At 42.6% G+C, this 23,877-nt stretch overlaps 1 protein-coding gene across 1 annotated transcript in view; it reads right to left on the bottom strand.

The window, feature by feature from the left end:
• The window catches only part of TRIO (trio Rho guanine nucleotide exchange factor), a 367,450-nt gene that overhangs the window by 191,621 nt on the left and 151,952 nt on the right, over positions 1-23,877 (bottom strand). The window contains exons 6-8 of the mRNA XM_031666092.1: positions 22,974-23,096; positions 18,870-19,061; positions 11,567-11,698 (exon numbers count right to left, since the gene is read on the bottom strand). Coding sequence (XP_031521952.1) covers positions 11,567-11,698; positions 18,870-19,061; positions 22,974-23,096 — 447 coding nt within the window. The remainder of the gene's footprint in view (positions 1-11,566; positions 11,699-18,869; positions 19,062-22,973; positions 23,097-23,877) is intronic.

Here is a 23,877-nt window from a genome sequence, read left to right as displayed (position 1 = left end):
TGACATCACAAAGCCAAATGATGCAAAACACTAGGTGAAAATAAAAGAACATTAATTACAACAAAACACTGTAGTAGATACTACTCAATGAATAGGCATACTATTTGCCTTAAATGCCATAAATCAACTAACAGAAACTGCATTCCTGGGATATCTGCAAATTAAAATTTAAAAGTAATAATTTTATCTTGAGACATGTTAGAGAGAATACAACAGATCATCACAATGGAACAAAATTGTTCCTTAAAGCCTCAGTTAAAAAAAAAATCTAGTACTAGCACTAGATTGCTAGTACTAGGCAAAGAATATGTACTTAAACTTTCTGACATAGCTGGAGAGCAATTTAACATCACAAAAGAAAATGTAAAATGCCATTCTATTTGACTCATTAACTTTAAAAAGCAGTTTTAATTAAAATGCCATCATTTAAAGAAAAGATTTCAGTGCTACATTAAGGCAATTTATTCTCAAACTACAATTAAATGAAAGCATTCGGGTTAATCAAAGAAATAACAAAAGGTGAGGGTGCAATTTAGAAAGAAAGCATTGTGTTTTTCCTATTTATGTGACTCATAAGACTTACGAGTAATTAATTATGCCAGATGTTCTTGGGGAAAAAAAAAAAAGTGACAATCAGACAACACAAAGTGTGTGTGATGCATAAGGTAACCAGGTGTGGGATGCAGGTGTCTTAAGTAGGGCCTCTTCACATGATCCTTCTGCTTAGATACTTCTGAATCTAAAAACCTCCTTGGGTTTCTAGTAAGAAGAGGAGCAGGCCGGGTGCAGTGGCTCACGCCTGTAATCCCAGCACTTTGGGAGGCCGAGGCAGGCAGATCATGAGGTCAAGTGATTGAGACCATCCTGGCCAACATGGTGAAACTCCTTCTCTACTAAAAATACAAAAATTAGCTGGGCATGATGGTGGGCACCTGTAGTCCCAGCTATTCATGAGGCTGAGGCAGGAGAATGGCTTGACCCCGGGAGGTGGAAGTTGCAGTGAGACAAGATCGTGCCACTGCACTCCAGCCTGGGCGACAGAGTGAGACTCCATCTCCAAAAAAAAGAAGAGGAGCAAGTTTAGGGGCACTTTTAACAGACATAAGCCCAGTTTAGAGAAGCCCTTAGAATAAAAAAGAGCACACAGGGAATAGGTAAATGGGAAAAGCTAAAACTGAGAGCCTTTACAACCAAAACCTGGTGGCAAATGACCCTGCAGAATTTCCTAATCACTTCCTTTAATCCTCTTCTAACTGCAGTTGTGCCAGATTGTAACACATTTACTTTTCAATACCTGAATCTGAGACGTTGGAAGTGTTGATTATTCCTCACTAGGGTTTAAAATTCACTTAATACAGCCTTACAGCAAAACTTAAGAGGAAATAAGCTCAGCTGACAAAACCAAAGATAACAAGGGAAAAACTAACCACATTAACTGCTGAATTAGTGTCAGTTAAAACAAAAATGGAAAATGGAAAGAGTCTTCTAAAGCAGGGTTCTCACTTGTGCCCAGAAGTCACTGAAATTGGTGCGGACATTGTTGATGTAATGGTTTTGAAGAGAGGAGGCACCAGGATTGATTTGGGTGGTGGATTCAGAGAAGCAGGGTACTCTGAAATGAGCAGGATATTAGCACACGGTGAAGAAATGTCCTGCTTTTTGTGATCATCTAAGCAAGGCTCTTTTTAACACACAAATACACGGTTTTTCTCTTTTTGCTCAGTGTTAACATCACTGATCTTTCCACAAATCCAACAATCATGTTAATCAAAGAAAGACAGTGTTTGGTTTTCTTTGGAACTTTACAGGAGATGTTTTCCCTTTCAAAATATCACATGACCACAATAAAACCATTCTCAATCCTTGCATCACCAAGAGGCCACATGACCAGGCTACAGTTATAGTTGCTATATTCACAATGGTTTTATATACATGACCAGCATCTGAATATCTAATTTTTTCACCTACAATAGATGCATTTAGGCATTTATAGACTGAAAAACATTTTATCATAAATCACCTTTTGTCTCCAACTTACATTGTAGCATGTAATTTTTATGTACACATATAAATTATACACAAAGGTAGATTAAAGTATGTATGCATTTTATTTCAGGATCATAAAGCAGGTGTCATAAAATTTGTGTGATATAATTGGAGTGCTGCATCTCTCAGAACTGAGAGCTACTGCTCTAAGTCATACATTTCACATTGTGTCGACCTTGAAAAGAATTCCTTACAAATGTTTCCTCTACATTTTACTCCTTGCAATACTGTCGGAAAATGTACACCAGAACGTATGATTTGGTGAACTGTGCCAGAAACTGACAGCTGTTCCCCAAAATCCACTTGCCCCTCCCGGATAGCCAAACCCCTACAGTCAGAAATAGCAACACTCCAGCTATAACGCCACATTTCCCAGCCTTGCTTACATATATAAGTGGCCAATATACAAAAGTAAAAAATGTTGAATGGGATTCCAGGAAAGCTGTTTAGGGGCTAAGCTGGCAGGTATGCTCATTCCCCTTGTCCCTTCCTCCTCCTTGCTGCCAAGAACTTGAATGAGATGGCTGGAGCTTCAGCAGTTATTGATGACTCTGGGGCAATCTTAAAAACAGTAGCCTACCTGTTAAAAAAGGCAACACAGGAAGACAGAAGGATCCAGAGATCCTCTTACGAATAGAGCTACCACACTAGCCCTGGAATGACAGCCTTTGGATTTCTTTTACACGGAGAGAAAGCCAATTTCTATCTTAAGCCATTGTTTTGCAACTTAAACCACCAAATGCAAAAGGACAAGATGAGTTCCCAGCCCTCACCAAGTTTCCAAAACGCATCCCTGTGACACCATTAATATTCTTCAACTGAGAATGGAGTACTCTGAGCAACAATATTCCATGGAATCTTTCTTTCCTCGAGTGTCTCTGCAGTTGTTCAACAGATCTCCACGGCAGAGATCGTGACAGGATTTCAAAGGACATACTTGCCCATGGCGGTGGAGGGCAGTGGAAAATGTCTATACACAAATACCTTAACATACAACAACTCATCAGGCAAAGCTCCACCATCTGAGAACTCATAAGCGGGGATGAAAGTGTCTGTTGGTCCCACCACTGGTACTGTCATTTGTTGGTAGTGACAGTGGCAGTAAAGATCCCGGGCGAGAAAACACCTCTTGTACCCACTAAAACCAGACAGCATGGAACTCCACGTTTTAAAAAATAGCATTTCTCCAATAAACCTTTCCAAACATGATTCTATATTATTTCAGTACAGGTTTTGTAGACCTGGCAATTAAAAAGTACTATTTAAACACAAAAAGGATGGCATATACAGTTTCGTTTTTGGCAAAATGTCTTAGTCTTTGTAATTACAGTAATATGTGGAAAAATATGCTACAATTTTATGAAGACTGCTGTTCTCTTGTATAGAGATAATAAATTTTATATGGCACAGAATGACCAGGAGAAAATTAATGAAAGAAGAGACTGCATAGAGCAGACAAAAAATTCACATAAAATGTAAGTGCTAAAACAAGTAACGTAAGTTTATGGCATGTGGTGTACTTCTACAGTTTCTTAACTACAGAACCAGGTGAATGAATTTACTTCAGTTTTGTTTAAAACTCTGTTTTTAGCTTCCAGGCACTGAAACTCTGAGCCACAAAGAGACAACAGCTGCAAAAAGAAAATCAACCTTATCAAATAGCAGGACTTTCCTATAATAATTTTTTAACCAATCAGATCAGCTCATTTTTCAGTCTGCTCTTTGTTTTTCTTGGAATACACAGCTGGGGAACTTGAAGGGCAATCAAAGTTACATGTTATAAAGATTAACATTTTATAAAGAGAGAAACTAAAATGCTCTGATATCCAAATGAGTTCAGAAAAATGCAAGTACTAACTAAAGCAGAAAAAGTAATTAAAGGTAAGTTTAAAATTTTACCATATCAAAGGTACGTTTGTTTCTAATATTTAAAAAGAAGTGTAACTGTATAAACAATGGCCTGGTTGTTGAATATCTACTGTTCATCAGACTGCACATAGACTTGTAACTTGGATTTCTGCATGTCACCCTTAAAAAGAGCCATAAAACTTCAGAGATTTGCCTATTCTTGCTTCTGGTACTGGGATCTCTATATTTCCTATAAAATCAGATGAGGGCTGAGCATTTCCGGCAGGAATATGCTTCACCTGCACCAGGGATGAACATGGCTCTGACCTAAGGAAAGACAGCAGCATCTAGACATTCTTGCTTACCACTGCAAAAGCAACAACTGCCCAAAGACCAAATGAAGATGAGTGACAGGCATATCAATTAAGTCCAAACGCAGTGTTTTAGATCTAAAACGTGCTAGAAAATGGCATTCCCAAGATACAACAAAAATAGGCAAAATACACCAAGACATTTAGCCTGTAATAAAGAAAAAGTGTTCCTTCAAAACTTTTATGAAATGAATTGCACTATTTCTGCTGACTCAAAGCCAACACTGTTTTAATTCTTTCTCAGGCTTAGCTCACCATGGCCTGCAGAGCACAGACCTCCACAGGAAGCCTGGGAATGATTTCACTCTCCTCTCCAACTCTTGCTGAGCTTATTCTCATATCAAGGTTCTAATAAAGCAGAAAAGAATGAAAAGGGGTCAGCAGGTGACGACCCAGCTTATTCTGCAGCAATAGTTGACATTCCTTGGCCAAATAGTTGAACTCTTCTGAGTAAGGAGGTTCCAATCTGTCTTCAGATGGCTACATAAGAGGCTCCTACCAACAGTGCAGGTCAATTACCTCCTGAAAGGGCATGTGTTCCCAACGACAGATACTTTCCCATGCTTCAGGGAGAACACAGAGAAAGCTGGTTCCTTTTCCAGGCAAAGTTCTTACAGGATGGACCTCCAAACGCTGATTTCTATTTCTTTCAGCTATTCAGTTTCTTATTCAAAATCAGATCAGTTTACCTTGGTCTGACTCTCTGACACCTGTAAACCTGGGATTATTGGAAAGGAAAAACCAAAATAAGACCAAAACAGGAAACGGCTGGAGCAGCCCAGTTGGCGTGAGTCAGGTACATGTGCCTCACATGCAAGTTCCACAGACTGCACCTGGGCTCTACTTTTGTTGCTTTTATATCTCAAGTGCTTGCAAGGCCTCAAGCTGAGTTTGGGGTGAGAAGAAGATAGCTGTTATACGGGCTGTTGGCTCTGATACTATGGCAGATGCTGACTACAGCACTGCGTGTCACTACAGCAACACTGCGATCTTTAATGAGGCTTTATACAACTGTGACAGAAGTGACCGCTGGGCGCGGTGGCTCATGCCTATAATCTCAGTACTTTGGGAGGCCGAGGTGGGCAGATCACTTGAAGTCAGGAGTTCAAGACCAGCCTGGCCAACATGGTGAAACCCTGTCTCTACTAAAAATACAAAAATTAGCCAGACCTGGTGGCACACGCCTGTAATCCCAGCTGCTCAGGAGGCTGAGGCACAAGAATCGCTTAAACCCAGGAGGCGGAGGTTGCAGTGAGCTGAAATCGCACCACTGCATTCCAGCCTGGGCAACAGAGCAAGACTCCATTCCACAAAAAAAGAAGTGGCTCTACCGCAAGGGAACTGAGCTTCCACACATATCACAGAGAGTTGGTTTTTTGGTTTTAGGGAGTTTCCTATCTAGGTGACTCATTTTACTGTGTGTTTTCATCTTTGCTAATAACCCCAACCCTGCCATCACCCACTGATACAGTGCCTTTAAAGAGGAGCTCAACTAGCTTTGCACGCAGCAAATCATTCATTCCCATGAGGCCTTGCTGAGGCACACAATGAGTTGGCACATTTGTTAAACTGAGAAATGGATGCAGAAACTAAGCCCTGAAGTCACATGAGATCAAGCAAGCCAACGCCCCATGGCACTTCGCCTTGCTTGGGCTCCGTGGCTGCAGCAGTGGCCCTTTGGTGGATGCGTGGCTGCTTATTATGTAGTCTCACCTTGCAATCCAAACACCTGGCATTGAGGCTTGCGAGGCAACACAGGCACACTGAGATGAAAATCATTTTTATAAATTTAGTTTGTTGAAAAACTAGTAGCTGAGTTGGCTTACTTAAAATGTTAAAAATGACTACAACTTATCTCCAACGTTTACACTGCTTCACTCTCTTGTGATCAACTGTAGCCAACAAGATTAGCTCAGACCTGGCAAGCTGAAGCAAGTGAGTGTTCAGAAGGCTCAGGTGCGTTCCTGTTGCTAAAGCACAAACAGGAGTGACACGGGCAGGTCTAATTAAAGCAAAGCAGAGCAGGTGCTTGCGTCTTGGAAAAAAAATGCTGGGAAACTTTCCCAAAGCAAATTTATATGATCAGAGACTAGAAACTATCAACACTGTTCAAAGAAAAAAATTGTAGAGAAAATGAAGGGAGGAGAAGAAAGGAAATAAGAGAAGAGAAAGGCAAGGAAAAGGAAATAAAAAAAGCAAAGCAAGCCCTGCTTAAAACTACTCCTACCCCCACACGACCCGGCATCCAGCTCGATGTCTAGCACTTGGCAGGGGCTCCATATCTGTGAGACGGATGCCTCCTCAGCAGACCCCCAGCTCTTCAGAGCAAGCTCAGGAGTGCTGCTCAGCATGTGATCTGTGTACCATCAGCATCAGTCGCTGCAGCAGTAGAGAAGGCCTCTGAAAATGGAGATTCACTATCTCTGGGGTAGAGTACTGATGCATTTTAAACCAAGATACTCAAGTCTGCAAACCACTGATTTAGGAATATAAAATAAAAATCACTTAAAAAACAAAAGCAGTCCTTCCCTTCCCATCTTCCTGACACCTTCCCTCTTGGCATGAAGAAACTGAGGAAGTGAGGGGTGGAGGTGCCAACAGAGGTGTCACTGCACCAGGTTAAGTGAGTGGGTGGTAGGGGTTGGAGGTGGAGAACCCAGACAGAATGGTTGGGAAATGGAGCAAATTAAGGACATTAAGGACAAAAGAAGACAGGTTTCTTGCTGCCTGAGAACAGATTAATAAACTTAGAAAGGGAAACAATGGAAAGAACCCTGAGGTATTGGATTCGAAATGTACAAACACATGTATTTTTAATACAGACAGATACAGCAGTAATTTTATATGGACGTGTATGTGCATGTGTGGATGGGTGGGTGGGTGGATAAGTGGTTGGATAGATAGACAAATGAATGAGTGGTTGGGTGACTGGGTGGTTGGATGGATGGTTGGGTGATGGGGTGGACAGATGGACAGTTGGGTGACTGGGTGTATGGATAGGTGGTTGGGTGATTGGGTAGATGGACAGATGGACTAGACAGATGTGGATGGGTGGTTGGGTGACTGGGTGAACGGATGGGCAATTGAGTGATACGACAGATGCATGGATATGGGTAGATTGATGAATGTAGGTGGGTGGGTGGATGGATGGACGGATGGGTGGCTGGGTGGTTGGACAGATGAATGGATGGCAACTGGATGGATGGATGGATGGATGGATGGATGGATGGATAGATGAATGGGTGGTTGGGTGATTAGGAGGATGGATGATGGATGGATGATGGAATGGTGGTGGATGGTGGATTGGCTGGATGAATGGAATGAATGGAATGGATAAATGGACAGATGAATGGGTGGTTAGGTGATTAGGTGGATGGATGGATAAATGGATGGAAGTGGATGGAGTGGATGGATGGAATGGATGCTGGAAGAATGGATGGGTGATTGGATAAATGGAGGGATGGATGGTTGGATGGAAGAATGGATGGGTGAATGGATGGATGGATGGATGGATGGACAGAAGAATGGGTGGCTGGGTGTGTGGATAGATGGATGGATGGAAGGATGGATATAGGTGGATGAATGGATGGGTAGCTGGGTGATTGGGTAGACGGATGGGTGGCTGGGTGGATCAACAATGGGTGGTTAGGTGGATAGATGGATGCATAGATGGATGGATGGGTGAATGGATGGCATCTGACCCTTGTTCAGCAGAGGGGTCTAGAAGTAGTGGACAATTTCACAAACAAACAAAACTCTGAGAACCCAGGTCTTTAAAATTCTAAAGACCATACAATACTATAAGGAAACACCCCACTTAGTGAGACGAGTGATCCCAGGGTAGGCAGGGAAAGTACAAAATAGCCAGGAACAAGTGCTCAAAGGACAATAAGGATGATCAAAAAGACACAGAAAAAAGCTCCTGCTGGCCAAGTCTAAACAATTTAGGAATCAAAACAGAGTACCAAATTATAACCGACTGATATAGGAAGATTTCATAAATTCATACTGATAGAAACAAACAAGAGAGAAAGGAAATACAGCTCATTCTTATGGTAGAAAGCCACCTAATAAATACAGAAGGAATAATGGAAATAGGTGATCATCATCACAGTGGTAGCTGCTATGGGCAGAAATCCTCAGTGGAAACTATGGCTATGAGAAGTCTGATGAGGAACAGAGACTGGTATTCTATTAGAGGAGCTGCCCACAAAATGTGCAGCAAAGACTAATTTTTTAAATGTGACTGTGCATTGGAGAAACCCTGCAGACACCAATCTGACCAAGTGGCCAAGATGAACACTACTCATAGCTGGAGAGGTCAGTATCCCGTGTCCACTGCGATGACACCCAGAGAAGGACATGCACTGCCAAAAAGGCACAGCCTGAGTCAGCCCACGAGAACTGGGGGCAACCAGAAATAGAGGGCCATCTAAAGAATGAAAGGCCTGTACTCTTTAAGTATGTCAAAGACATAAAGGCAGAGAAGGACTAAAGAATGTTCCATTTTAAAGGAGACGGATTGGTAAGACATGGTGATTAAATGTAGCGCACATTGCTGGACAGTGTCCGAGACCAGCAAAGAGAAAGGGGCATCGTTGGAACACTTGGGGAAATAGGATCAGGGTCTGTGGATAGGATGGTCATGTTGTATCAATGGTGCTTTGGTGACTGGAGAGAGAAGCAGTGGGGACAGAGGGTGGAGCAATGTGGCGAAATTCTAAAACTTGGAAAATCTGGGTGGAGGCAATGTAGGAGTTCTCTGTGCTATTCTACCACTTTCCTGTAGCCCTGAAACTATTTCAAAATGTAAATAATTTAAGAGGCAAAATAATTCATTCTGTTCTACTGAAAATCCTTTCGGTTCATCCAGTTCAAATTACTGTCTCCTTGAGTTTATAGCTCAGTTGCAAACATGTTCTTAGGCTAAAATTCCATCTAAGACCTCAGTTTGAGAGGTTGTTTACTTCCTGTCAAATTATTTTGAGATACTAGTACCAATGTAAATCAAATAAAACTACACCACAGGTAAATATAAGTTCCTGTGTCAAGATGCCCCATTTTTGCAGAATGCACTGGTAACAATTAGGAGATGCTGTACTTAAAGAAAACTGCCAAGAGCAACAAGCAGACTGAAAGAGCCAGCTTGGCTAGAGGATGACACTGGCTGGGTCAAAGTGATTCTGATTTAAGTTATGCACAAAGACTGTATTCCCAGGGCCTGCCAATCATCTTGTGAATGAAGGCTATTCAATCCCATCTTGGTCTGGCAAGGACAAGGGCATGCAGACAGCTGGCTGCAAGCCCACCACTGCATTCAAAGAACAGCTCCAAAGCAAGAGATTCACATAAGCAGATGAGTGAAGGCCTCATTACACGTGTGAGTAACAGGGTCATTTGCTTTCTGTGTTACAGGTCAAAATTAGACAATGTATAGAGATGGCACATCAGGGGAAAGAACTTGATGGTTTTTAGAAGTGACATAATCCTCATGAGCCAATGTGATTAAAAAAATTATGTGTTCAATTTTCAGTTTTACTATAGAAAAGGCTATCACTTACTTAAATAGTTTCTAACAGACTAGGCAACCAAATTAGTTAAGAAACATTTGTGCAAAACTAAGAAAAAATACAGAGTTGACTTTTTAAATTCCATAGGCAACATGAAATGCTGCTTGAAAAAAACTGAATCTTATTAGGCAAAGGTGGCTAGAGAAACAAACAAATATCAACTGCCACGGGAAAGAGACCTGCCCAGATTCTGAAGCAAATATACGGTGAGATATCACGTGGTATCAGGGACACATTTTGAGAAACGAATCACTAGGCAATTTCGTCCTTATGTGGCCATCACAATGTGGACTTTCACAAAGCTAGACGATGCAGCCTACTGCACACCTAGGCTATCTGGAGCAGCCCACTGCTCTAGGCTACAAACCTGGACAGCATGTCACTGTACTGAATACTGCAGGCAACTGTACCACAATGCTAAGTATGTACGTGTCTAAACATAGAAAAAGTAGAGTAAAATACAGTATTATAATCCTACAGGACCACCCTCTTATTTGCAGTCCATCATTGACCAAAACATCTTTATGAGATACAAAACTGTAGCAGCAAATCACGCGTCCATTTAATTCGCTCATGGACACTAGGACGTCAACAGAGCCAGGCCCAAGGACATGAGAGTGACAGTTGGGCAGTGAAGCACAACAGGAAATGTCAGAATGAAATGCAAATAGCCAGTTTCTTCCCAACAACTTTGACAAGTTTGGATGTGTTTGGATCAAGATTTAGATTTAAACACAAACAGCATTTATTAAACATCTACACTGCCCAGCAGTCTTCCAGGTGCTTTGAAACTCTTACAGAAGCCTTTACGATAATCTTTCATATTAACATAGAACATTGTAGATATAGATGCTTCTTAGGGAGAAAACCTTACAGAAAAGTAAGCACACACAATTCCTCTCTACACCCCTCGCTTTCACCTCCGGGAATGTAACTATTATCACAAAGGCAGGATGGTCTCAAGGGCCAGACAAACAAGGCATGGGCAAGGGTGGTACTCATCAACCCATCTAAAGTTGCGTCATCAAGCAGCTACCACGTGGTCTGGCACAGAGGCGGCAGAGGGTGGTGACTGAGAACATGGAGCCTGCCTGCCTGGGCTCATACCCTGTTCCACCAGCTGCTGACCTGGCACAGTCATTTATCTCCGTGACTCATTTTCTTCATTTGCAACAGCAGAGACAGATACAGTATGTGAGCATTAAGTCAGTCGTTACATAAAGTCCTTACAATACAGTCTGGCATAGAAGGTGGCAGAAAATAAAACAGGGATTCATTAAGTAAATAATGTAATATACCCTAAAGTAACAAAGAAAATCCTACACTTAGAGTTCTTAAAATAGACAGATGTGTTCCTTGCAATCCAGACCATCTTCTCTAAAAGGTTTTATTCGGGAAGATTAAACTGAGTTTGACTAGACTGAAGAGCACACAAAATACACATTTCTTAAACACATGTAGAAAAAAAGGACTAGGCTTTTCTTGACTGTAGCAGATGAGCATATAAGCACGCTGTTGGAAAGGCTACTGCCTGCACACCATTCTGGTCCCCTAGCGCCCCACCCCACCCCACACACACAGGGGTTCAAATGCTAAACAATTAAACTGCAGTCTAACTCAAACTCTGTAAGCTTTTTCTGGGCTACCCAAAACTTTTTTTTTTCTAGCTTCTGGTGTACTATGATGCAAAAATGATGTTGCCTTGCAATGTAAGTAAAATTGACCACTTACCTCAGAGTAAGCAAGAGTGATATGTTCATATATTCCCTGGTGGTGATGAATGGCATCTTCTAGGTCCTGCAGCTCTGAGGGAAGGTCTACCTCACCGCAAGCTTTACACCATGAATCCACGTTGCTCATATACTTGGAAGGTTAAAAAAAAAAAAGATTATTTACATCAATGACAATTTATATTGAAAAGCGGACATTTTTTAACATGGTTTTGAAAACTAGGGGAGTTGATGGAGATCCTAAGAATGTAACATGGTTGACTCTCCATCTCAAATGGCATCCTCAACTCACATGAGACTGCTGGACTCCATTCCCAGAGTGGGTTTCAGCAGGACTGGGGCGAGTCCCAGGAATCCGCATTTCAGATGAATGCCTCAACTGACTGCTGCCCAGGTCTGGGTGTGCCCCTGGAACAATGCAGCCCTGTTTTGGGCTTTCTGCTAAATTTTCCCAATCCACCTTTGAATCCACGTTTCTAACTGCCCTGTACTCCTAGCAAGGGAGGACAGAAAGATGACTCTCCCACGTACCCCTTCACTAGGGTTCAACAGCAGGATGCTCCTTCTCCTTTCAGCTACTTGTCAGTCTTACTCTGTTTCTTTTACACTGAGATGTAATGAAAAAGTTCCAGATATCTAAAAATAATTTATCTGAAATAAGGAAAAGCAGCCAGTCCATTCCGCTACTGTTTCAAAAGGAAATTGACACCAGAATTAAAAGGAGACCAAGAAAAAAGGGCCTGAACTTCTCTATGAATCTTAGGAAAGGCCTAAGGAGGCAGAGGCATCATTCCCATCCTTCCCAATTTGCACGGAAATGAGAAAAGCCTGAGCCATGCGAACAGCACTGCGGCTGCCATCCCAATCCTGGCTCAATCACCTCCACTGCCACCCTCCACCTCCAGGATCATCAACAGTCCTGCGGCTGCCATCCCAATCCTGGCTCAATCTCCTCCACTGCCACCCTCCATCTCCAGGATCATCAACAGTCCTGCGGCTGCCATCCCAATCCTGGCTCAATCTCCTCCACTGCCACCCTCCACCTCCAGGATTCATCAACAGTTAAGAGTGAAAGGCAAGTGCAGAAGGCCCAGTTAAAAAAGCTAATTCAATTAAGCCAAACAGACATCAACACATTTCCCTTGGTTTTAACCTCTTTACTCCTGTTCCTCACACATCTATTTACTTAGCAGGGAATGCAGAGCATGACTATTTGAAATGCAACACTCGACTGGCCAGAAAAGAAATGTGCTATAATTCCCTTAAAATATAGTAAGAACAAACTCTCAGTTCATTTTTAGGATATTAAAATAGACAAGTCAACCAAATAATAACTGTTGATGAAAATCCTTTTATTATTGAGTGCAGAAAAATATCTATGCAGACCTTAGGGCTTGAGGCCAATTCATATGGCATTAGTGTCAACTGAGTATTTCTTGGGTGGCATGTTCCATAAATGTCAATTTGGTCAGGTCAGATGACTGTCACTATTTCTGAGCTCTATTTCTCTCTATCACCTTCCCTTATTGCATTTAATACCAATTATTAAATTATTGTGTTTTTCAAACACAAATTGATTGAGGTTAACCATCGTCATTAATAAATCATCAGGTCTAAGTCAGCAATTAAGTGCTCCGGGACAATGGCCACGGCAGAACATCCAAAGCCAAGAGGAGTTGCAACATGTTCTTAAGATCAAAACGCTTCTGACAGAACGCGGTGGAAACACATTCCAGTTATATAATACTTCGCAATTTAATGGACAGAAGCATCGGACTAACATATCACGGGATCAAAATCACTACAGTATATTCAACTCTAACTTTTGAAGCAACAACCAATCAAGAAAAAAACATTCAAGAAGTTTTACATATTCCTGTAATTAGAACTAACTTATAATTTCTTTTTTTTTTTTTTCTTTTTTTTTTTTTTCGAGACGGAGTCTTGCTCTGTCGCCCAGGCTGGAGTGCAGTGGCGTGATCTCGGCTCACTGCAAGCTCCGCCTCCCGGGTTCACGCCATTCTCCCGCCTCAGCCTCCCAAGTAGCTGGAACTACAGGCGCCCGCCACCACGCCCGGCTAGTTTTTTGTATTTTTTTTTTAGTAGAGACGGGGTTTCACCGTGTTAGCCAGGATGGTCTCGATCTCCTGACCTCGTGATCCACCCGCCTCGGCCTCCCAAAGTGCTGGGATTACAGGCTTGAGCCACCGAGGGCACTGATTATACTTCTCTGAAAAAATACATCCAGGGAAGGATGGTGTGTTACACGAAAACCTTGTGGACAAAGGATTCTGCCCTTTTTCTGGGTTAGTAACAGCCCAGTGATAGAAATAATCCTAGCAAGGCCAGGCGTGGTGGCACACGCCTGTAATCCCAGCACTTCAGGAGGCCGAGGCAGGCAGATCACGAGGTCAGGAGATTGAGACCATCCTGGCTAACACAATGAAGCCATGTCTCTACTAAAAATACAAAAAATTAGCCTGGCGAGGTGGTGGGTTCCCATAGTCCCAGCTACTCGGGAGGCTGAGGCAGGAGAATGGCGTGAACCCAGGAGGCAGAGCTTACAGTGAGCAGAGACTGCGCTACTGCACTCCAGTCTGGGCGACAGAGCGAGACTGTGTCTCAAAAAAAGAGAAGAGAAGAAAAGAAAAGAAATAATCCTAGCCATGGTTTTACAGAGGGTTTTGCACAGCATCATTTCTCTGTTCTTTATTTCTAAGACACAACCCTAAACTCCACAGAGCAAGCTCTAGGCCTGATTGTTTTCTGAAAGGCTGAATGCCCAGAGGGTCTGAAACCAACAGCACCAGCACAACAATCCCCATTCAGAGATTCATGGAACAGGGAACAGGGTGTCAACAGGCATTCCACGAAGAAGAAGAAGAAGAAGCATCCTGAGATCAAGTTTGGTGTCAAAATTCAACAGGTACCTTCATAACAGAACCTCATAGAAAAGCTTCTAATATGGTAATGATATCATACGAGGGGGCACCTGGCACTTCCCTCACTCTGATACACACATAAACACATACCTGCTACCATCCTGGGAAACCCAGGTTGGGACTGCAACGCTGGGGGAACATGTCTAGCACAGAGCCTGACACTTAGGAGGTGAGAAGGACAGAAGGTATCTACTGCAGTCTAATGAGATCAGAGCAGCTGGCTTAGTATCTGATGCTTTAAGTGCTCCGTAAATCAAAATATGTGAATACAAAGCATCTGGTGGACTGGGGGTGAAGGCCGGAGAGTGTGAGAGAATGAAATGTTGCTCTGTCAATTCAGATCAGGAGCCTACTTCAGATCTGGGGATCCTGAAGCTGAGCAGAATGGTGGTATTAAGAATGTGTTGCTGAATAAACGATGAAGGAAGCCTGGATCACCCAGTTTGCAAAACAGAGGCAAGCAGAGGAGGGAACAGTGATTCATATACACAGCTTTAAGAGGAGAACTTGGATAAATAATTAACAGATTGCTTTTCCTAAGCATTTACTCTACTACTCTCCGTCTGCTCAGAGGGGGCCTGCGATCTGGGAGCCACTCATTTCTTCTGCCTGTTCTGGGTCCCACCAACCAGAGCTGGGATCCTCGAAGCTAGTGAACTGCACTCCCATCCACCTCTCATCCCCGCCACCTCTTGATGGAGCCTCAGCTGAGCACAGGCACTAAGCCGGACTTAGGAGACAAAGGGACGGAAATTTCTTAGATTTAGAACTTGCGTCTATGTCATGTTTATAATAAATGTTAATTCTAAAAATATTTACGGGAAGTGAACTTTTATAAGAATATTAATGCAAGTGTGAAATTGTTTGTTATTATGTCAGGAACTGAAAGACCCAGCAATAGACCTCAGCGAAAGTTCTAGCTTTGGAAACATGGCCAAATCACTCCCCATTCGGATTATCAGGACGGTAATATTACAGTCCCATCTACTCCACTGGGCTGACTGAAGGATGAAATGAGATTTCATGTTAAAGAGCTCTCTAAAAATTAAAGAACTATACAAACACTGTTACTTTATTTTCAGTTATTATCCAAGCACAGAAGGCCTAAAGTCATAGATGAATTAAGGTGTTCAGCAGACGTGTGGTTCACTCCATAGGTAAGCCTCTACAAGCACTACCCGAGCGGACACAAATGTGTACCTGTGCTGCCAAGTACAGTAGCCACTGGCCACATGTTGCTCCCAATATGGTGAATAAGCAACTATTATTTTAATTCTATTTTTAAAATGATTTTATCCTCTTATTATTTAACTCTGAGTAGCTTCAACAGTCACACGTGGTGACAGGCCATCACAATGGGCAGTGCAGCCTGAGGTCACCGTAAAAGGAGATTTTAAGCTATAGCAAAATCAAGTCATTTTGTTTCATAAAAATGTAATTCTAATGGTATTTGCTGTGAAAGCTTCTTAATATAAAGGGTCTGTGCTGTGGATATAGCACATGACCAAGACAAGCGAAGGCTGAAGCGCCTACGCAACATCTACCAGTAACAACATTAACACTGTGGTTGTGTGTCCACATGTTTGTGAACGGATACCGTGATCCCACACCTTCACTGGAGATGAGGACACAAGACACACTGGCTGACACATCTATGGAAGTTATACCATCTATGAATCACTCTCATCTAGCTTTAACTTCAGAGTTATGTTTATAAAGCCACAGCAAACGCTAGCATAAGAACACCCATGGAGAGAGAGGGCAGGGCTGGACGGTGCGGCTAAGAGATGTAATCCTTACAGAGAAGGCGGCTGCCATTAGTAAGCTCATTAACCATGGGGTCACATATTTGAGCCTTATGTCCCCCTAATCAGATTTAAATTCCACATGAACACTCTGGATGTGATTCAAAGAGGTGACTATGATGGAAACCTACTTAGGACGTCCAAGTTTCTGGTCCTTTCCAGACTGAGTTTATGGAAACAGCTTGAGCATAACTAGAAGGCAAACCATTTAAAATGAGGGAACAACGTTGACCTATACTCGGGATTGCTCTGTTGGGAGAAGAAAACCACTTTAGTGATGAGCATCAGAATTTCAAGGATCTTACTCTTCTTCAGTGAGGGGGGGGGATGAGATACAATTCATTTTTACTTGCAAGTAAGGACCATCTTTCTGAAGACGTCCTAATCTCCCATCTGTGCATTTCAGCTGTCTACGTGCAGGCCTTGTTGCTTCGTTAAGGTCTGGAATGCACGCTGGGCCCCTTCTTCATTAGATTACTGTCCCTTTGCTCGAATTTGGCTTCTTCTCTGGCCACCTTATATGCACTGAGACTTCAGGCCTCCTTCCGGTTTATGCAGCGTCCTATGAAATTCTGTTCAATAATGTGTTCGCCTAGTTTCATTTCCTTCAAATCCATAAATTACAGTCTTTCATTTTATCCAGATGAGAAAACCCCAGGCTTTCAATTTTGCTGTATGTTTAAAATTTTTTATAATAAAACACTGGAAGGAAAATGCCCCATGGAACCCATGTTTCCAGATTATTTTCAGGCAGGTCACAGCAGCAATTAATCTCTGGGTTTATTTATATTTCTGAATCCCGTCATGTTTATGAAAGATGTTCTCTGTGTGTTACGCTTCAGCCTATCTAACATTCACCCACGCAGCTTGTCCTGCTTCAAATTCATTCGTATCATCTTACTGCCAAATGATCAAGTGTGTTGTTACTTTGTACTACGATAAGGATCGGAGATGGCTACAGGGTCATGACGATGGTTCTATTTATGCTGAAGGAGTTCCTGTTACTTTAAAAAGCTGTTTTTGTGTGTGGGCTTTTGTCTATCTTTTATCACAAAATTAGTCAAATGCATAAAGTTAGAAAATAGAAAAATCCTACCATTGAAACTCTCAGCTTTTACATGATGCTACAAAGGTTTGCTTCTCTTTATATATCACTCAGCTTCCTCTCTTGCTTTATACTTTAAAGGTTTCTAGAGTTGAGACCACTGCTAATTAGTGTCTTGTGCAACATTCTGACTGCCCTGCCAAAAGCCTAGGCAAGTTGGGGCCTCTATCTTCCTTTATTGACTTCTTCACTCTTCAACAGAGACTGTTTCTAGATTAAAGAGATACTATTTCCTTTTTAAGAAGCATCCATGCAAATCCCTGAATGCAATCTTTCCCCCAAAAATTAACCCTGAGGAAGATACACTGATATTCTTCCTTTTTAAATTAAGCAACCGTTTTCCTCTTCCCCATCTTGAAAAGGTATTCACTGTGCTGCTCACCTTCCAATAATAAAGTCTGAGTCATGAGCAAATCCCTTCCATTTTGCTACTTTCAGAGAGTTTTTATTTAAGCAAGTTTGCTTAAGTGGAGGTGTGGGGAGTGTTGGGGGCGTATATTACCCATTACTTCTTAAACTAGAAATTTTGACACAGCACATCTGTCAGCAAATGAAACCAAAGTCAGATGCCATGTAGCTAAGTTTGTAATTATGAAAGACACTGTCGATTGTGTACCCAAAAAAGCCATTTTCCTCCCTCACCCTTGCTGGCAGCACCTCCCTACGGAGGCTAAACACCAGATCCACCCTTTCCCCCACCCCTTGCAGCAAGGCATGGATGTGTACCCAAAGACTAGCCAATGGGAACTGAGGGGAAGCGTGCAGGGGGCGGGGCCTCTGGAAATGCTTCCCTTATAAACTGGCAGGCAAAAACAGCTACAGCCATCCCTGCGGAGGGTGGGCACTGTGGCTGAGGAGCTGGTGTGTGGAGCTGAGGTGTGCTGCCCCGACTGTGACGGGAGGCCCAGCAAGCCTGAGGGCGGCAGACACCACCCCTCTGTAGCCGTGCAGCTGGAGGTGCCTATGCCTTAGAACTTCGCAGTTTATGAGAAAAGTAAACCCTTGACGTCTGTACCACTGATGGGCGTTCTGTTCCTTGCTGCCAAAGCATCCCAACTGGAGTAATAAAGCACTATCAACAAGGAATTAGAGGAAAGAAGGAGCCAGGAGAGGAGGGGAAGAGAAGAGCAGCTGCCACTTCTTAGTGCTTATCGTGCTGGGCACTGCGTGGGGCACCTAGCATCACATTTACATCAACAGTCCACTCAAGCAGGTACTTTTATTTCTACTTTACAAATGAGAAAACAAACCAGAGAGGTTAAGTCACTTACCTAAGGTTGCGCAGCAAGGACTAAGAGAGCTGGAATTCAAACTCAGGGCCGAGTGACTTCAGAGCTCACATGCGGAGCTCACAGTATGTGCTACAAAGGAGTGTTTGCACACACACCAATATTCATGGAGGAAGAACTATTCTGGTTACCACCTCGTGGGCTGGGGGTTCGAGGCACTGACCTTTTCGGCCTTCTGGTGGAAAATGGAGGACATGTCCAGCAAGGTGCTCCGCTCATCCAGGGCTGCCGCAAATGCCTTCCACTCCTGCTCCAGCTGACTCGCGATCTGCCTGATCTGCTGCGAGGCATAGTGGCCAGACTCCACCAGGCGATTGGCCACCGACATGATGCGGTTTATATTTACATACACGTTCTGCAAAGTGGGCAGGAAAAGAGGGCTCCTCAGGGGAGAGCAAATAAGAGTCTCCCTTCTAAGAAGCCCAGATACCACCTGCTGAAACACAGGCTTCTACCAGTGATCACACCTTTCCCAGGAGCATCACCTGATTTTATAATATTATACATATTTGCTCTCTAGATTTCCATAAACTTGAAGTATTGGTTTCCATTTCTATTTTTAAAACTGTAAAATTACAAATCAACTAGCTGAAAGGCATAATTGTCCAGCACAAAGCAATCAAATACACAAGTGGGTGCACACAAATATACTATTACTCACTTCTTGGCTTCAAATACTGAACAGGGTCCAGATGGCAAGCCTGCTGCCAGGCAGTCACGGAGAACTGAGGGACCCAGCGCTCTGGGTTTTAACTAGAACCCAGAAACCCAAAAACACATACCTAGCAACCAAAGGCTATTTGTGTGAAAGCAAGCTCTCCTTTCTACATACGCCCAAGTCATTTTTTGGTGCCAACAGAAAATACTCTGTAAATAGATCCACCTTCTCTCAGGAATATGAACTGCAGTAAAAACACAACAATGCTATGCTCAAATTTTAAATAAAGCTTTTCTACTCTGTCAAAATTCCTCTCTTCGAGTCTATCAGTTTATTTCAAAAACAGGGATTTTTTAAAACCCACCCTTTTTGCAGAACAAGCTCTCACTATGGAGTTTCCCTTTCCACCTCCAGGGTTCTTTAAGGCTCAGTATCACATCGTGTGGTGTGGTGGATGGTGGGGATTCAGACCTTCAGCAAATCTGCTGAAGTTGCTGTTGTTCATGTATTTATTATTTCTGTGCACTGTTACCACCTCACCTCTCCCCGTGGGTCCCCCAAAATTGTAGCTACATCTTTGGCTCCTCTCAATGTTGCCCCAGTCTGATTTCCTGATGTATCCAAACTCCTCTACGTTTTCCCCACTTCTCTCGCTTTTCACACGACCCCTCTGGGCCAATCTCCCACTGCCTCGAACAGGGACCCCACAACAGCCTCCTTCCTGTCCCTTGCTGCCTGCAGTCCCCCCAAGTCAGCGGCTGAAAGAACTCACTTGTTCATTCTTTCTTTGTATCTTCTTGAAATTCATCCTTTCCCTCTATTTCTGACCCAAACCAGAACTTGGTGGAGTTGCCTGTGTCTGGAATTAGAGCCACAGGACTCCAGCCTCAGGGTTACATCTCCGGGCTACATCTGAAGGCTAGAATCAGCTAACAGACATCGCATGTCTGGAGTCGCAGAAAGAAGCTGCAACAGTCAAGCCATGCTCAGTGAGGTGACCTCTCTGGCTCGTGTGGCATTAATGCTCTAACTGGTATCCGGTAAATTAAAAGCAAGGTCTCCCATTCCCAAGTGCATTCTTTCTCTCTTTTCCTCCCTCCTAGTAAAGTGACAGGAAACTAGATTTGCTAATTTTGCTTTCTCTATATCCTTAAAAGAGAAAAAGCCAGTCCAACAGGTCTGTTAGGAAAAGGACAAGATGCGCTCTGTTAGGATCTGGAGAAGAGAAGTCCCTTTGGATGGCTCTGTTGTGACAACCACTGACCCTACTCACCCATACCTAGGTGGTTACAGCTTCCTGTATTACTTTTATAGAAAAACAGGTTTTACTAGTCTATGTATGATGCTTTTTCCATCTCTCCATCACTTCTAGCACACATAAATCTACAGCCTGGACATAAATATGGCAATGTGCAATTCCCTAAATTAAAAGTACCTACACCTACATTCTTATCATCATAGTTTTTACAAATATCTGTTATAGTAGAACGTGCATAATTGTTGGTATCCCTTAATATGCTTTCTTTAAAAGCTGTTAACTTGGCATAATGGTATTTAGTATCCTTATTTCGTCAGAAATTATTCAAAACACTACAGCGAGCAGAAGGGACTGAAGGTTAAATACCCTTGCCCTGCATTACTAAATGTCACAGATACTAGGGATTCGTGGAGGTATTCAACACAAGGAGTAGGCCTGGTCCAGAAAGCTCCTCAGCAGGCGTCACCACCACAGCACCGAGCTACCCACATGCATTGTATTACAAGTTTGACTTAGAAAAGTAACAGAAATATATTGTAGAAAATTAGAAAATATACTCAAACTCCCCCCCCAAAAATAGCTGTAACTCATACTTTTAAGTTTCTTACCTGCTTTAAGTGCATCTTTAATTATATTGATAACATCACTGGTAAGAATTAACATTTATACAGTACTTACTCCGTGTCAAGCAATATGTTTTGTATTTTACCTATACATGTAACACCATGGAAGGCAGGTATTACCCCCAGTTTACAGACTAGGAAACTAAGGCTCAAAGAGGTTAAACAGCCTTCCCAAGGTCACATGGCAAATAAGAAACTCAGAATTAAAAGCCTCTACGTCCGCAACCCATTTTCCTGTCTTCTACACTATGGTTCCTACTCCCTTGAGTCCTAAATCTGCCACTAATAAAGGTGAAGAGAGGGGGAAGAGAGAATATATTTTTCTGTTCATTTCTAGCACATATTTTAGTATTTCTAGTTTTTAAAGTATGTGGCATGACTGAATGGTCTCTTGCCAAAAGTTTCAGAAAATTCTAAAAAAACTGACAGCAATTTTTTACAAAGAAATTTTTATCTATGCCCAGGTTTGATGATTCAAACCAGAAATTCTCTTACTTTAAATTCTAGAACAGATGTAAAAGTTTCTGACGGCATTTATTGCTAAAAATTATATTGTAAAATCTTATCTTTGAAACTACCTAAACTGTAGCACCTAGTTGACTATATTTTAATTAAATGGCATCTTACTGAATTAACTTAAACAAAAACCCTGTCTTCATATTACCTGATTCGTATTTTTGTTTTTGAGACAAGGTCTTGCTCTGTCACCCAAGCTGGAATGCAGTGGCGTGATCATAACTCACTGTTGCCTGCAACTCCTGGGCTCAAGTGATCCTCCAGCCTCAGCCTCCTAAATAGCTGGGACTACAGGTGTGCACCACCACACCTGGCTAATGTTTTATTTTTATTTTATTTTATTTTTAGAGATGGGGTCTTGCTGTGTTGCCCAGGCTGGTTCATATTGCTTTAATGCTCTACAACAAACGTTACAAGGTTTAAGAGTGGATAATCCTCACAAGGCTGGCTTAAAGTCCAAACCAAAACTCTTTGTCCCTGAAGAGGAAATTTCTAGAAGCTTCACAGACTACAGAATCAAGCAAATGTCCTATAGAACATACAGTTTTAGTAATATTAACTATAAAACTGTAACAGAAGTGCTACTCAAAATTCAGTGTTTTAGTTTGGTTTTGGTTTCTGTGATGTAGTCCTACAGTCAGCCTCTAAGATCCTGATGGAGTCACAACAGCCAAGAGTAGCAGACGCAACAACCTTAAAGAGGGCCAGGGGATCCCACGGAAGGCTAAGGGCCAGACCCCAGTACTCCAGCTCAGCTCGGAAGGAAATCTCATGCCTCAGGAGAACTAGCGAGTGCCCTGAGGTCAGCAGCAGGCTGGCTCCTTTCGCTGTCATGAACAGCAGCCAGGAAACTGACAGCGCTCCGTCTGCGGGACCCATTGTGCCTCCCAGCAGCTTTGCTGGGGCCCCCATGGGCTCCTATGAGGCGGAGCACAGGAGCCGGCATCTGAAGTGTCTGTGGTGAACTAGCCAAGTCATTGGTTCAAGTTTCACTGGTTCATCTGTTTGCTTGTTTTCACTTTTGTTTAAAACTTAAAATGTGGGATACTGAGACAATGGAACCCTAGGGAACACCCTGCATGTGAAGGTCAGCTGCTACAATCAACAGCCACTTTGAGGGCCCCTTGAGAGCCCAGCCCAGCATCTGCCAAATGCCTCCCATTTGCTAAAACACTGTCACGTGGCAGGGTCCAGCTGTTCTGAGTGTCTTACCATACAGTTCATGGCGAAGTGATTGTGCTGCGTCTGGAGCTCCATGGCATGAGGGTGGCTGGTCCCGATCTCTGTGTAGCTGTTTAGAAACAGGCCTTTGTTGTGTGTGATCCAGTCAAACATCTACCAGAAGGAAAAAGACAACCTGGAATCACTCCAGAAAGAGAAACTGCTGCACAGGCCCATAGATGGCGCAGTACCAAGAAAGGGCAACTCCCTTCCCTGGACAACTTCAAGTGCTGTCTGACTCTCTCAGAAGAGTCTTTACTTCAGAGAACAAGTCAGCAGTTCTGAACTTGCAGGACCTACCAGAAAATCTTATCTGATGTGTTCCTCTTACAGAGAAGCAATTAAGAAGCAGATAAGTAAAGAGAGTTATTCTAATCCCCTGGGCTAATTAAAAACTCTGATCCTCTGACTCCCGGTCCTGTCTCCCTGCCATGCTGAACTACTTAATTTGCCACCATGAGCTTCAATTAAAGACCTGTTAGGGTGAAATTAGGAACTTATGGGTCTTTGGATGGGTTCTGCTGTGCCCACAGGTTACTGACAGAAATATCAATGACTAAAAGATGAGACTGTTTAATCAAGAAGTACATAGACACCTGTGCAGATTACAAACCCATAAAATTTACTGTAAAAATAAAACAGGCAGGAAAAACTAACAATAGCATCTCCCTTAAGGTACAATACAGATGTTACCTGGACAAGGATGTCAATTAAGACATTTGCAAATGAAAACATTTAAGAAAATATAGATGACTGTCATCAATTAGCATTGCTACCATGACTTGAACCAGAATCCCAGGAACAGTAGCCTGTTTTTCTAGTAATTGAAAGGAAGGTATTCCAGTGTCTTAGACAAGGTGCTATTTAAAACAAAAGAACACTGGCAGATATGTTA

Source organism: Papio anubis, chromosome 5 (assembly GCF_008728515.1).
Source record: "Papio anubis isolate 15944 chromosome 5, Panubis1.0, whole genome shotgun sequence".
NCBI lineage: Eukaryota > Metazoa > Chordata > Mammalia > Primates > Cercopithecidae > Papio > Papio anubis.
The sequence above is the reverse complement of the archived record's forward strand: the minus strand, read 5'-3'. Positions and strand labels throughout refer to the sequence as shown.